General features: G+C 43.9%; 1 protein-coding gene across 2 annotated transcripts in view; it reads left to right on the top strand.

Annotated features, from left to right (window-relative positions):
- The first annotated feature begins 985 nt into the window (after nucleotides 1-985).
- Nucleotides 986-15,634, top strand: part of TRIM24 (tripartite motif containing 24) — a 39,340-nt gene continuing 24,691 nt past the window's right edge. For both annotated transcript variants that reach the window (XM_053404586.1, XM_053404585.1), the window contains exons 1-3: nucleotides 986-1,539; nucleotides 13,744-13,862; nucleotides 14,434-14,581. In XM_053404586.1, the coding sequence (XP_053260561.1) occupies nucleotides 1,158-1,539; nucleotides 13,744-13,862; nucleotides 14,434-14,581 (649 nt within the window). In that variant the 5' untranslated portion in view covers nucleotides 986-1,157. The remainder of the gene's footprint in view (nucleotides 1,540-13,743; nucleotides 13,863-14,433; nucleotides 14,582-15,634) is intronic.

Genomic DNA, 15,634 nt, shown 5'->3' with positions numbered 1-15,634 from the left:
GAAGCCCGGCTTGTTCCATCAGCTCTGCTGGAAAAGCTGCTCTTTCTTGAGGAGGCAAGCTGTCCTCTGGAGAAAAACAAGGGTGGATGGTCTTTGGCATCTCCTCCCATCTCTCTCCTGGTTCAGGAGCCACTTTGCTCACCGACTTATTTTTGGGAAAGCACAGCAGATATTCCTTCTAATTCAAGGAAGCTCAGTTCAGGACATGTTCCGGTTTTCCCTTCGACCATTTCTGGGTTTAGTCTTCTCAAGGGGTGGGGTGTGAGGAAAGAAGATTCTGTTTTTTCTTAAGCGTCACCTCTGGTGGAGTTGGCAGTTTGCAGACCTGGGGAGGAGGTTGGTCACCAGGGTTCTCCCTTTCACCAGTTGCCCTGCTGAACTCCTTGGAGGGAGCTCAGTATCCCTCAGGGGTGTAGCTCCATAAAGGAAAGAATTAATACCTTCACTCTCCCCGCCCCCACCCGCCCATTTGCTTCGATGGTGCTTACCTGCTCTTTCTGAGGGGCTTGCAAAGCACTAGGGCGGAGGTGGGCGTGGAAACAGTCTCACTTCACTAGTACTTTACTCAGCCCCATCGCTGGTTCCTAGGAGCAAACCAAACTGACTCACAACCACCTACCACAAGCCGTCCCCGTCCTCCTCCTCTAGGCGTCTTTCGTCCTCCTTAAGCCGCCAGCCTGCTATTTCTCTCCCGTGGCCCGAAATGAACCCCCCGCCCCGAATTCGACCAAGCCCAGAACAGCCTGCCAATCCCGCCGTTTATACAAACGTATTAGCAGCTGGAATCCAGACGGTCGCCAGGCACCTGAGGGGGAAAATGACGCTCTGAAGCGGCTACGGCGAGAACCCCGAGGAGAAAGGGGCGGAGCTTAGACGGGGTCGATAGTGGGGGCGTGGCGTGAAGCGGCGGTTCTGTCACCGGAGGGGGCGTGAAGGGGGCGGAGGATCGGTAGCCGTTGCCCGCGCGCGGCTGTGCGCACTGGCGACCTCCTCTCCGGGTTCGGTCAAGGAGCAACCGACGTCGCTGCTCCCAGCGGCCGTTGAGGGGCGGGAGCTCCGCTTGTAAGAAGGCGGGGGGGGGCGTGAGAGCAGAAGCGGCCGTTGGGAGAGAGGCGTTTCGCGCCTGAAGTGGCCGCCGCCGCCGCCGCCGCCGAACAATGGACGAGCCTATGGCGGGAGCAGGGCCCACCCCGGCCGGTCCTGTCGCCATGGGTGGGGAAAACGAGGCTGAAAGTCGGCAAGGCCCCGCGGACCGGGCCGACGGAGAGTCGCGGCTCAACCTGTTGGACACTTGCGGGGTGTGCGGCCAGAACATCCAGAGCCGGCGGCCCAAGCTGCTGCCGTGCCTCCACTCGTTCTGCGTGCGCTGCCTACCCCCGCCGCATCGCTACCTCATGCTGCCGCCTCCCGCAGCGCCTTCGCCGGGAGCCGGCGGCCCCAAAGACCCGCCGCTGCCTCCGCCGCCGCCTTTGCTTCAGCCTTCCCCGGCCCCCTCGTCGCCCGTCGCCACGCCGCCCTCGCCGCTGCACTGCAACCCGGGTAAGGAAGCCGGCGCGGCGGCCGTGTCACGACTGGGGGTGAGGAGGAGGAGGAGAGCTCGTAGTTACCTCAGAGCAAGGCGGGCGGGAGAGGGCGGTTGTCGCGATTCCGCTCAGCACTTGATACCGGAAGAAAAGACAAACCGAGGAGGGTTCAGTTGGCGAAAAGTGGCGCTGAGGCTGGAATAGCGCTCTTTGTCATGGAAATCCTTTTCCCCAAACTCCGAGGCAGGAGAAGTGGGGAAGTGAGGGGGGGGAAGCATTCTTCTCCACGTACGTTTCAAAGAGGAGTCCCGGGGTTTACAAAATGGGCTCCTGGGCCGAGTGTTACCTCAAGTTGAGCCTGGTTCCGTAGCGGCATGAGCTGTGGTAGTCAAGTCGGGAGCCTGCTTCGTCGGGTGCGTAAATATGCAGAGGCTGAGAGGCAGCCGTCGAGAGACTTGAAGGCAAGCAGGCGTGCGAAGGACCCAGTATCCCGGGAGCTGGCATGCGAAAAGCAAACAATAGTGGGGGGGGGAATGTGGTCATTTTCAGGTTGTGGAGGCAAGAGCTATGAAGACACAGGCTCTCTGCCTCTCCACAGAGCTCTGGGATTTATGCTGCTGTGCAGGAAACTTGTGGGATTTTAAACGTGGGGCGCCGAGATCCGATGTAAAACGCCACCTTTGGGAAGGGAAACCATAATGGGCTGCAACTTCCCATTGTTTATACACTGCATCCTGTGCTAGCATAGATGCGAGCCAAGAACTCCCCATTCAGGGGCTGGGCTCCTTATTATCCTTGCTGAAGCAGATATTTGTGCTTAACAGCATAGTCCAAAAGGCAACTGTCTACTCTATTTCGTTCCTCTACTGAAGATGTTGGGGCTGATAAGCACTTCAAAAGTAAAGCTTTAGAGCTGTAGCATCAGTCCTCATTTTGCTCAACAAAGATGACAGGGTAGTAACAATTTGTTATTTCTTTGTACTTCAGTAAGGTACAGCAGGCTAAGGCTTTTCTTGGTAGGTTTTTTTTTTGGAAGGAGAGTTTCTTGTCCCTCTCTGGAGTTCAGTTCCTTCAGAAAGTGCATTTTTTGCTGAAAAAAGAGCTATTTGTGTGCATATTTTGTCTGGATGACAGATATAGCTAACACTTGTCACTAACCCTTGGCTCATAGTAAGTATGTTGTGTGCTTGAGGGAGATGGCTTGTATTAATAGTGATGAGTGTGTTTGAGGATAGTCATCTATGCATGTTATATATTTATCTCTCTTTTAAAAAATTTCCATGAGCCTCCTATATTGTCAGGATTTCCCATACGTTACATAATTTCAAGCATAATATGCCTTTTTCTTACTTTAAGAACCATATACAATTATTCCAGTGACATGTTTTTTACTCTCTTATGTCTGTTGTAAAGGTAATTCAGCTTTTGACCTGTCCAATAATTTTTCGTCCATAGCAGAATTATTATATTGCATGGTAAGGAGTGAAAGCTCTTTTTTCCATTGTTCCACTTCCCAGACCACAAATACTGTATACCAGTTTGGAATTTTTGTTCTAAAAGTTCCTATCCGTGTTATGAGTTTGGGGGCTGCTAGGGTGTATACCTGAGCCCCCCTTCTAATTCCTAGATCCAGTGTAGATTCAACTATTGTAATAACCAGACCTGCCTGGTTATGGCCTTTTGGTATGAGTGAGTAGGGGAGCAAAACAAGTGGTTCTGTGCTAGATGACAAATGAGTGGGCCTTCCTCCCTCAACTGTCTGTTAGTTAGAAAGACAAAAGGCCAGAATAGAGTTTGAGTGCTGTTAGCTAGAAGCTGGGTGCAAAAGCTGCAGACTAGAAAGGCAGAGACAGCCATAGCTTATTTCTGCTGGAATTCAAGGAGGACCTGTGAGTAAGGTGTGGAGATTGTAAAGCAGAGGTTGGTGGGTCATCTGCCACTGATGCTTTAATTGAGATTTCTTCATTATAGGGGGTTGGACTTGAACAGTGTTTTGAAAAGGACTTTTGGAGATCCAACAATCAGCTGATCATAAGCCCGCTTTCACCGACAAGTTTTACATACCCCACACCTGATTGTCATGTGACAAAGGTCTTTGAGAGCAGAAGCAGTAAAGTGTAGAACGTGTTGGAAAATGCTGAAAAGTGCTGACTCACTCTGACTCATCCTCTAGATGACTCATTCCTTGTACAAATATTGTATCAATTACAGCACGGGTAGGCAAACTAAGGCCTGGAGGCCGGATCCGGCCCAATCACCTTCTAAATCCGGCCGTGGACGGTCTGGGAATCAGTGTGTTTTTACATTAGTAGAATGTGTCCTTTTATTTAAAATGCATCTCTGGGTTATTTGTGGGGCATAGGAATTCATTCATTTCCCCCTAAAAATATATTCCGGACCCACACAAGGTTTGAGGGACAGTGGACCGGCCCCCTGCTGAAAAAGTTTGCTGACCCCCTGAAATTACAGGAAGACACTCAGAGCCGGGAAAGATAAATACAATGGGCTCAGTGTGCTCTCTAGCCTTGTCTAATCTTCTTCTGTTTTACTTTGCTCTTCTCCATTATGTGTTTGTAAAGAAGTATGATTGCCTCCGTAAAGTTTTATTCATTTACTGTGAAGACTCTGCGTTTTTGACTTTGCTGCGTGACGCTGATATACAGTCGTACCTTGGGTTACATATGCTTCAGGTTACATACACTTCAGGTTACAGACTCCGCTAACCCTGAAATAGTACCTCAGGTTAAGAACTTTGCTTCAGGATGAGAACAGAAATTGTGCAGTGGTGGCAGCAGCAGGAGGCCCCATTAGCTAAAGTGGTGCTTCAGGTTAAGAACAGTTTCAGGTTAAGAACAGACCTCCGGAACAAATTAAGTACGTAACCAGAGGTACCACTGTAATGCCAGGTGTAGGGCAGGTAGGTGTGTGTTGACTGAAATGGCAGTCCCAAGAGGAGGCCAGGTGAGACTAATTCAGTTTGTGGGCTGGGACCCGCCAGCCCTATTCTAAAATGTGCTGTGGCTTTTACATACTTTGGTCACATGTTATTTTAATGAACATAATTCATTCTGCAATAGCTCTTTTAGCATTCCATTTTCGTGACTTTCAATCTTCTGCAGCTACTTTTTTCATTTTTTACTATTGTTACTATCCTGACATCACTATACATGGCTCAAGAGTTTACAGAGTTCAGTGAACAAAAATTGTACAGGTTCTTCTCCTCCAAGAAGCATACAATCTAAAATGTACAAGAACAGGGTATGCAAGAAGAGACTTGGATAGAAAAAGAATGCGAGCAAATTGCAGTTACACATCTGTATTGTACAGCTGAGAAAATTGTAAAGTGAGACTAGAGGTTACTATTTATTTAAAATATTTTAGGGCATCTTTCAGTGCAAATTCGGTTTGGGGTTGCTTATAACACTTATCAATAATAAAACCACAGTTTCAGAAATGCCAGGGATATGCTGAAAAGGAAAAGGTATGAGAAAAATCTGGATTAGGGGAGGGGAAAGTGTGAGAAGGCAGTGATTAGGAGAACATCATATAGACAACAGATAATTAATGGAAGTACAAGATGCTTACTATCCACATTAAACAACTATGAATGAGTCCCTAGTGTTTGCCTCATTGATCTTAATGACACGTGCACGTAGCAGTGTTTCATACTTTCCAGCCCAAGATATAAGAAGATTGCATGGGGTGCCTGTACAGTATATTGTATTCTTTATATATGTAACCCTATGTCAGCATTTAGACTTTTTACTTTAAACTACATATTTTGTGCAGGGATTTCCTCATGGACTATTTTGTTATTTGCCTCTTAGCTTCAGTGTATTCCTGTGTACTTTCAAGAACTTCACAAATCCATAGCCCCCAACACTGTTATTGGGGTGTATGAGGTGTTAGGGGAGGAGTACTGCCTCTGGTGGGAGACACGTTGTACTCATCCTGGGGTAGTTTGTCCACCTTTGGTCTCTACGCTGCTCTCAGCTCTCACCTGTGGCTCCTAGAAGCGGTCAGCATGTGACAGTGGCCACACCACAGAAAATGGCTTTGACTGGTTTGCTAAACCAGGTGAGGGTAGCCATTGGGTCTCAAACCCTCAGCGAGTTAGGAACTTCCCCTGCATGTGAAGACAGGCCATGACAGATTGAGCGGGCAGAACCAATAGAGTGGTACCTTGGTTCTCAAACTTAATCCATTCCAAAACCAAGGCACACTTTCCCATAGAAAGTAATGCAAAACGGATAAATCCCTTCCAGACTTTTAAAAACAACCCCTAAAACAGCAATTTAACATGAATTTTACTATCTAATGAGACCATTGGTCCATAAAATGAAAGCAATAATCAATGTAAAAAAGGTAAAGGGACCCCTGACTGTTAGGTCCAGTCGCAGACGACTCTGGGGTTGCGGCGCTCATCTCGCTTTATTGGCCGAGGGAGCGGCGTACAGTCATGTGACCAACATGACTAAGCTGCTTCTGGCGAACCAGAGCAGCGCACAGAAACGCTGTTTACCTTCCCGCTGGAGCTGTACCTATTTATCTAGGTTGGCAGGAGCAGGGACCGAGCAACGGGAGCTCACCCCGTCACAGATTCGAACTGCCAACCTTCTGATCAGCAAGCCCTAGGCTCTGGTTTAGACCACAGTGCCACCCGCGTCCCTAATAAAACAGTATCGTAGATGATAAAAATTAAAATGATTTTTTTTCTTACCTGCACTGATGATAGTCATTGTTTGGATGGATGGCTTTTATCCATTTCCGCAGTCACAGTCAATCAATCAATCAATCAATCAATCATAAAATGAAAAACAAGCCACAGACACAAAAATGAAATGGCAGCAAAAACAAAAGCACCAAATATCACGTCAGAACACTGCAATCAGAAACAGAAGGCTTTAATTACGATGGGAGGGACAACTTAAATTTGCTGCTTAAGGGTAAAAACGGGAAGGGAAAAGCCTTAATTATGATGTGGGGGGGACGACTCAACTCCGCAACAGTGAAAACTGAAGCTCAGGAGCACCTACATCCAGGTTTGCAGCGTTCAGGTTCCAAGTTCGGGAAGTAAGCTGTTGAAAAACTGAAGTACCACTGTAGTGTGACCAATGGTCAAGAAGGTGGTTGCTGCTGGGGCCCATCAACCTGGGAAAGTAGCCCTAGGAGAAGAAAAGCTGATCCTATACTTCCGCTGTCTTGTGGATATACTCATTCGCAAGAAAGACTTCGGGAGTAAGCCCTGAGGAAAATTCCGTACTGTGTCTTGTGGGACATCTTCAGGAGAAGAAAAGGCTAAGGAGTAAACCCTACACAAATCTTGAGTGCAGTCCCTAATATGGTTAGATGTGTCTTGTACGACTCCTGTAGCCAAGTGCAGTGGTACCTCAGGTTACAAACACCTCGGGTTACAAACACTTCGAGTTACAGACTCTGCTAACCCGGAAGTAGTACCTCGGGTTAAGAACTTTGCCCCAGGATGAGAACAGAAATCGTGTGCAGGTGGCGCGGCGGCAGCGGACAGCCCCATTGGCTAAAGTGGTACTTCAGGTTAAGAGCGGTTTCAGGTTAAGAAGGACCTCTGGAATGAATTGAGTTTGTAACCAGAGGTACCAGTGTAATGCCAAATGTGGAAAGCAGCAGTTACGAGTTAACAGTCTCTGAAGCCACAGCAGTTGCTGTGATTCTTCACCGGTTTGACTTCACCCCGAGAGGCACACTTCATTGACAGATTGATGTCAGCAACAACAATCACTGCTATTCAGCATGTGGTGCTATCATGCTGACTCAATTGAGATCTGTGTGACAGAATTTTAAGAACAGTTAGAAAATTTCATCCACAACTTTGATGCTCTGCTGAACTAAAATGCAATGAAGGAATGGAAGAGATTGATCTGCATGGCTATAATTCTGTTCCTTAACCAAAACAGTCTTACAGGTCAAATAGGAATGCTTGGTGGACTAGCTTTGGGGCTGCTGGCTAGAGGTTCTTGACATAACAACACCAATGCAATCAGTACATTCCAAGTTAGTTTACTCATTTATCTGTTAGAAATTGAATGGTTTATATGCACATAGCTCATAATTATGCCAGTAAGCTCACCTGAGCCATGCAAGAAATCATTGCTTGGTGAAGAGCAGGAAACCAGGTTCTTCCTGTAGCATATGCATCTTGGTCTGTGCTATCTAACATCTGTTGCAATGCACACACAGCTGAAACCTATTACTTATGTTGTTCTTTGATTAAATTGTTAAGGAATGATTTTAATTCCATCTGCCTTTCTTCACTCATAACATAGTTATGGTAGATAAAAGTAGGAGCTGTAGAAAGTCTGTATGGTTTGTTGATTTGCCCTCCACTGTTCTAGAGCAGTAACTACCAAACATTCCCCCCCCCCGCCCCCAGATCACTTGAAAATTGCTCATGGTTTTTCCAGGTCACTTACTGATGTTTCTGACTGTTGCAGTAATTGTAATGTCCTGTGCTACATGCAATATGATATGTAATCCTCCACTTTTATTTCTTGTATTGTCAGAGCTACCACTTGAGCTACCAAACTCTTGCAACAAACGGGGAAGATATATTATTTTAGCCTATTTTAGGACTTATCCAAACTTACCTGGTGCGCCATGCTTTCTGGGCACAGGTCCTCACTTTTCCTGTCCATGCATTTGTTTTTGTTTTGTTTTGTTGTTGTTGTGTGTGTGTTTGGCCCTGGTGCTTTCCCTAGGAAAATCTGGTCTTTTATCACTGAATCAGAGCAAACATCAGTTTCATAGTTTGCCATTTACTTCAATTGTGGTAAAGAGTGGGTTTGTGTGGGGAAAGCACCAGGGGCAAAAGAAAGTTCTTGAACACAAACCTGGAAAGCCTGGACCTGTGCCTAGAAATGTGGAGCAGAATTAAGTATGGATGACTTATGAGCCATAGAAGAAGTGGTAAGATGCTGGGTTTACCATTTTCTATTAGAAAGAACACCTGGTTGCTCCAGCTGCAAGCAGCCATGGGACTACAGAGCCACAGAGAAGCAAAGTATGACCTTTGCCATCTGCCAGAAGACTATTGTAATGGTTTTAGGGGTTGCTCTTGCGTAAGTTACCGCCGCTCTGGGCTAGGTTGCCTGGTTAAACCTTTTCTGTCTGGACAGCCATTCTCTCCGTGGCTGTTCAGTCGCTAGCAGAATCCGTCAGTGGGCGTTTCTTGAACCTCTTCCAGCAAAGAAGTTCTTCGACGCCAAGCCGCCGCCTACTCTCCCTGCGCGGAAGTCTTCTGCGCAGGGTGGGTGTGGGCAGCGGAGGACCCGTGCTCTCCTCGCTGGTCTCCTGCGAGGAGTCCTGGAGCCTCCTCTCCGCTTCCCCCATCGGCTCCCCTCTATCCTGGTGTTACGCTGATTTTCTTCCCCAGCCGGAGAGCTGCCTCTCTCCCTGCTTGGCCCTTCTCCAGCATCGCTGTGGAGCTTTGCCTCCTCCTCTAGTTCCGATGGCAGTTCCCTGACAACTATGTTCTGCTGTGTTGAGCAAGCTCAGTTAGCTAGGGATGTTGGGAGCTGTAGCCCAACTAGTGATGTTAAATTCTCGAGAATAATTTTCTGGAGAATATCATTGAGAATATTCTTAATTAATGAGAATATTAGAGAATTTTCATTTAAAATAGGAGAATATTCATTTTAATGCATTGAAAAACTCTTATTGGTTAGCAGGTCAGCACTGTTGACATATAGGGAAACTTATTGTTTAGTAAAGTACCACAGTGAAAATATATAAGCACAAGCCTACTTGTCACTTGCAAGTATCAAGTTAAAAAGTAAAACATGTTTTATAGTTAAAGTTAAAGCATTCTAAGGTGATAGCACCAGTAATTGTCGTGTAAAGGTTTGGTATAAGGAAACTCAGTAGTTAAATCATATTTTATTATTCCATTAGAACATATGCATGTTATAGGACAAGTCAAAAAATACAATTGGCATGTTAAGGTTTGATACAAGTAAATTCAGTAATAGGCTATCTTGTGCTTCTAATAGCTCTAACACTTAATAACAGTTTTGGTGACTAAAACACAGCTTGAAAAATAAAACTATATTCATACATATAAAAAAGAAGCCATTAACATTAAATATATTATATGATAATATATTTCAGTATGTCAGTCTCTGGTAAATGGCACCTTGTACCATTGAATGGCACTGCAAAAACCAGTTAAATGTATATTCAGAAGGACACCCATGTGTGTCAGGGATAGGAAACATTTTTGGCTCCACAGGCCAGAACCTTATCAATCACATGTCGTTAAGATGTCATACGATTGATAGGTAGGTGGCTGTAGCCACCTACCTGTCAAAGTCCCTTTTACTCCTGTGTTAAAGCGAGGAGTGAAGTCTTACAAAAGCCTTTGTGAGCTTCCCCCACCCCCTTTAAAGTTAGAGCAAGACTGGAGACTTAAAAGTACAGTAAAAGGGGGAAACCTACAAAGGGTCCCACTTGAAAGGGACTGATGAGTGAATATTTAAATTCTGCTGTCTTGGCTGCACAGTTGTGTTCCCTACTGGGAGCGCATGCAGCCAATGCAGAATTAAATCCTGTCTTCCCTCCTATTAGCTGAGATCACTATTCAGCTGATAGGTAAATGGCACTTTTTGCAGAAAATGGCTTCACTGGCCATATTGGCCCACAGGGCAGAGATTCTTCTGCGTATGCAGAAATACATCCATGATGTCTATAAATAAAATGAAAACCGATAGCATGTCATATAATGAGTGGTATTTGGTTGGGCTACCTTTTAAACAAATCATCAGACAAGAAATAGTAAGTTTGAAAACAATGGGTGAATTGACAAGCAATATTGCCTGGCAGAAATGCAAATGTTTGTTATGGATGTTGTTACATTTGTCTCATTCTGATATTAACATTCAGTAGCTAATATAATCAAGAGATGCAGTGGAGCCAGGTTATTACTGATGCAAAGAAACAGTATAAGTTCAAGGACACAACCATTTTTAAATTAGAACAAAAATTATTGTCCTTCGAAAGCAATTCTGAGTTAAGAAACATTGTAAATGGTTTAGCCAGAAATATTGATAAGCAAAAGAAGTTAAACTCAAATTCTTACCTTTTAGTATTATTTTTAAGAAAAAACCTCAATCTGCACAAATGTCAGCTAAAGAAGTGCTACGTGGTAAATAACAGGCAAATCCTGGTGTAGGTGCCTAACCTGGAAGTAGCCCCCAAACATCAAAACTCGTCATGGAAAGGGACTGGGCAGGGCAGAGGGGACTTAAGCATGCTCCACCGATGCGTGTGAGGCTCCAGAGTGGAACCCCTGCACAAATTGAGGATTGCCTTTACATAGGGCTAGATTCAGAGATTTATTACATAACTGACTGCATACTTCCCGGAAGGGTCACATTCAGTCAAGTGCCAGGAAACACTGACCTCTACATAATTCATAATTCTGTGGAATTCTGAGTGTTCTGTCTAGTGATGCTGGTTTTCAGAAAAATACTCATATAAATTAGGATAATTTGCACCAGAAAATTTTCAGTTTATATTGGATAATTCTTTGATGTCCTAGGGATATAATTTTACACGTTCATTTTACTTTTATGTAGTACACAAAGCTGAAAAAGTTGCCAGTTATCTTTTTGACCTAATACTTCTCAAATATTTGACCTGAAATATCACGGGAAAAGATTATTGCACTTAATGTGGTTTAAATATTACTTGGTTAAATTTTGTTGGGTGGCGCTGATAAGAGTTCGAAGCCAGCAATATTTGGAGGGCACCATATTGGCTACCCTTACCTACTACAATATATATTACTAAATGTAAATTTCATCATTCCCTTAAATGCTGGGAGCTGCCTGTAAAATCTGGCCATGAGAAGAATTTTCCAGCTGCTACTAGCTCTCAAATTAGCAGAGGAGATAAGGAGATGCCTGTGGGTCTTTCACAAAGCAAACAAGGAGACCTTACGAACTTTTTAAAACTCCAGAAGATGAAGAACACATGTTAACCGAGATTTAAATAGGCTGATGATAACATGGCGCCTCCCCCGCCAGAGGGAGTTTGAGAAAGGAATTTGCTCAACAACATGAGGCATTAAAAGAACTAATTAAAGTGACATGGAACCACACACAGCAAGAGAGGCACTATCTGAATGCAGGTGCCCATCAGGAAGATTAGTCATAACATAGAGAACAGTCTTGGCTCATTGTTGCAGGTGTAGAGGCTGAGGCTTGTAAAAGGGAGGTGGACAAGGCCATCTTCACCAACAGTCTGGGCTGGCCCCATCCTGGACACCTGCAACCTTGAGGGTCTCTTCAGGCACTAGGAGCAGCAGCATGAGGACCTGGCCACTTTCTAATGAAGGGCCAAGTTCAGCCTCCTTAGCCAACGCAACATCGCCTTGAACCAGGCGCTGTCTGAGGATCCCTTGCACAAAGAACTGCAAGACAAGCTGGCCATGTATCCAGAGGTGCAGGGAAAAGTGTGCCAGTTTTAATGGAGTTGTTTAGAAATTGTGAAATTGCTGTGTGTGAACTTTTTATTAATTTAGTTTTGCACCAAGGCAATCAAAATTCCATTCACTGTGTATATTATGTAAATTTCATGATTTGTATTTTGCAAAATTCTGTTTTTCCAGAGATAGTGTGCCAAGGAGTGATGCAGTATACTGAATCTCTGCCCCAGTTATTTAAAATCTTATTCCATTATCCCTCTGTCTCATGAGTTTTCATCAAACATTGCTCACGCATTTTCAAACATTAAGGCTAGAAGCTGGCTGAAAAGTAAAATGGTTGAGATGCTTTGGAAGTTGAAATTTTCTGAAATAGCACCTTCTGCACTTTTTTTCTGTGGAATTGCGCACACAGAGCCATGGGTTTTGGAACTGTCTTCTGGAACTCTTGTACATAGAGGTAGTTGTTTGCCAAACCTTATAGTCAAATTTTATTTGTGTTAAAAAAGGGTATACAGGGAACGGCCATTTTGTGCATGTTCAAAGTACACGTGTGCCGGTAAGCCAACCTTGGATTGTAATCTTGCAGTAATCCAACCTTGATGTTTACCGGTGCATGGGCAACTGTGGTCAAGCTATACTAATCCAGGAACTGCTAGAGCTGTCTTATCAAGCCAGAGGTGGTAAAAAGCACTCCTTGTCACCTACGACACCTATTTCTTCAGTGGCAGAACTGGATCTAGGAACATTCCTAGACTATATACCTCCTCCTTCAAGAAGAGTGCAATCACATGCAAATAAATTTAGCTGACCAACTTCCCAGACTTGAGAATCATTCATCCAAAAAGCCTCTATCTTGCCAGGATTCAGACTGAGTTGATTAGCCCTCATTCAACCCACCACTCCACTACATCCATGTACTGGTCCAGGGCATTCTCAGTTATTCCTGATTCAGATGTTATAGAGGAATATTGGTATCATCAGCATACTGACAGCTGCTCCCAACTGCTTCATATAGATATTAAATAATAGAGGTCACAATATAATGCTGTGCAGCACTGTATAGCTCAAGAGCCAAGGAGTTGGGAAACACCTATTGCCATCTTCTGGATCATCCCTGGAGACAAATATAATATAAATATTAAAATATTAAAATATTGATATAATATGATATAAATATGGGGTCTTAACATGTATGAATTGTTAATTGCTTGGTTTCATCATAAGTTCACAACAAACATTTCTTTCACTGTACAGTATTATGGAAACTTTTCAGCTATTCTATTTTTCTGTGGCTTTTAAAATATTATGTTTCCTAGTTCACAGAAGTGAAAGAAATAAGTATATAAGACATGGAGATATTAGTTAAGTTTAAACAGTCCACTTTCGGTTTTCCTCAGCCTTAAGTTTAGTTTGCTGAATTTCAAGGTCTCCCTAGTGGCCCTTAATTGAAGACTGGTGTGGTTATTTGTTGCTTCTCTTTTATGAGTCAATACCTGCAACACAATAAAGCTGGTCAAGGAGCATGAAGAATTAAAACATAAAAGTTGTTTGAAAAAATTGCCTTCCTACATCATATAAATGGACATCATATAAATAGCCTGCACAAAAACAAAAAGAAAAATCGTACTCAACTTGTAGATTAAGAAATGTAATGAAGAATCCACCTGAAAAGGGGTTATAAAAAGGGGGAAATACCAGACCGTAAGTTCCTTTTTTATTTCTAAACTTATTAATTCATGTCATTTTTTTCTTTCTCCCTAGTTGGTGTTGTTCGTTGCCCAATTTGTGGCCAGGAATGTGCAGAAAGACACATCATCGATAACATATTTGTGAAGGATACTACTGAGGTTCCTAGTAGTACGGTGGAGAAGTCAAATCAGGTGAGTGTCTGGTGCTTTTCAAATTCCCTAAGCTGTCAACTCGTCAGTCTTCTCTGCATGCCTTATACTTAAAATGAAAATGTTATTGTAGTCATATTTTAAATACTAGTTGTCATCTAGGAAATGAAGTATAGGAGAAGGAGTAAAATATTTGTGTTGTTTGACATTTTATGTGTAAGATTTGCATCTTACAGAGAGAATCTAGTTATCAAAGGGTAATAGTGAATATTGCAATGTGGGAAGGCACAAGGTTTGGAATGGAGGTGAACTTTCTTCATCCCAATATCTACATTCACTCATGAATAACCTTCTAGTGGTAGGCAGGATCAGAGGCAAATCTGAGCAGAGCAATGGATGTGATTCTTACCTTTGTAGAGTAGGCTACATTCCAGCCAAAAGTCAGTGGTTTTTAGCATTGCAGTGTTACAGAAGCCTACAAAATAAGTATATGTGTAGGTGAGAAATCTGATTTCTGTTCCTCACCTGATTTCCATTCCTACTAGTAATACCACTGAAAGCAAATATGCTGATTTGTTTCAATAGGCATACTTTTTATTTCTACTTAAACCAGGTTTGTACAAGCTGTGAAGACAATGCAGAAGCCAATGGTTTTTGTGTGGAGTGTGTTGAATGGTTATGTAAGACCTGCATACGAGCTCATCAAAGGGTGAAATTCACGAAGGATCATACAGTCAGACAGAAAGAGGAAGTATCTCCAGGTAAAAGTTCTTTTACTTAATGCTCAGTTCTATCTAATGCATTTTTTACACATTCTCTTCTATGTATAGTTTTGTTCGTTTTCATTATTTCAGTATACTTCAGGGTTAACATCCGTACCAGTCTTCAGATATTCTACGCAAATGTTTTCAGGGAAATATCTCCTGATCAAGGCTATTTTGGGGGCCAGGGATATCCATTGTTTTAAACTACAATTTAATGTGACGTGTGAATGAGGCTATTCAGCTTCGGGATTCACAGAATACTGTGTGAGATAGTAAGTCTGGAGGCTTGAGTTTGCTAGCTGATGCAACCAGCCTGCAATACTTTCTATGGAAGTGCTGGGTCAGAAAACTCAGCAGTAATGTGCTGTCAGTTGATTGGAGGCCATCGGTTTAAAAGGGAAACCTGTCCAGCAGTAATTGCTGGTGTAAAAGAGTGTTGTCAGAGAGAGAAAAATAGAAAGAAAGGTCTTCCTATTTGCCCTAAGGTGCAGCCGGGTACTCTGTTTGACTATATGAACTGCTTGTGTATTATAGCCTGTAGATACTTGTATATATAAGGTAAAGTAAAGGGACCCCTGACCATTAGGTCCAGTTGTGACCAACTCTGGGGTTGCGGCGCTCATCTTGCTTTATTGGCCGAGGGAGCCAGCGTTTGTCTGCAGACAGCTTCCGGGTCGTGTGGCCAGCATGACTAAGCTGCTTCTGGCGAACCAGAGCAGCGCACGGAAACGCCGTTTACCTTCCCGCCGTTTACCTTCCCACCTATTTATCTACTTGCACTTTGATGTGCTTTCAAACTGCTAGGTTGGCAGGAGCAGGGACCGAGCAACGGGAGCTCATCCCGTCGCGGGGATTCGAACTGCCGACCTTCTGATCGGCAAGTCCTAGGCTCTGTGGTTTAACCCACAGCACCACCCGCCTCCCTTCCAGTAATATATGTGGGGTTAATTGTAGTAATAAATATGTAATATATATGTAATATATATATTATGTAATATATGTGGGGTTAATTGTAGTAATAAATTGCCCCTTCTAATCCTAGCAGTAACA

This window comes from Podarcis raffonei, chromosome 10 (genome assembly GCF_027172205.1).
Source record: "Podarcis raffonei isolate rPodRaf1 chromosome 10, rPodRaf1.pri, whole genome shotgun sequence".
Lineage (NCBI taxonomy): Eukaryota > Metazoa > Chordata > Lepidosauria > Squamata > Lacertidae > Podarcis > Podarcis raffonei.
Note: the sequence above shows the minus strand (reverse complement) of the source record. Positions and strands in the feature narration are given on the sequence as shown.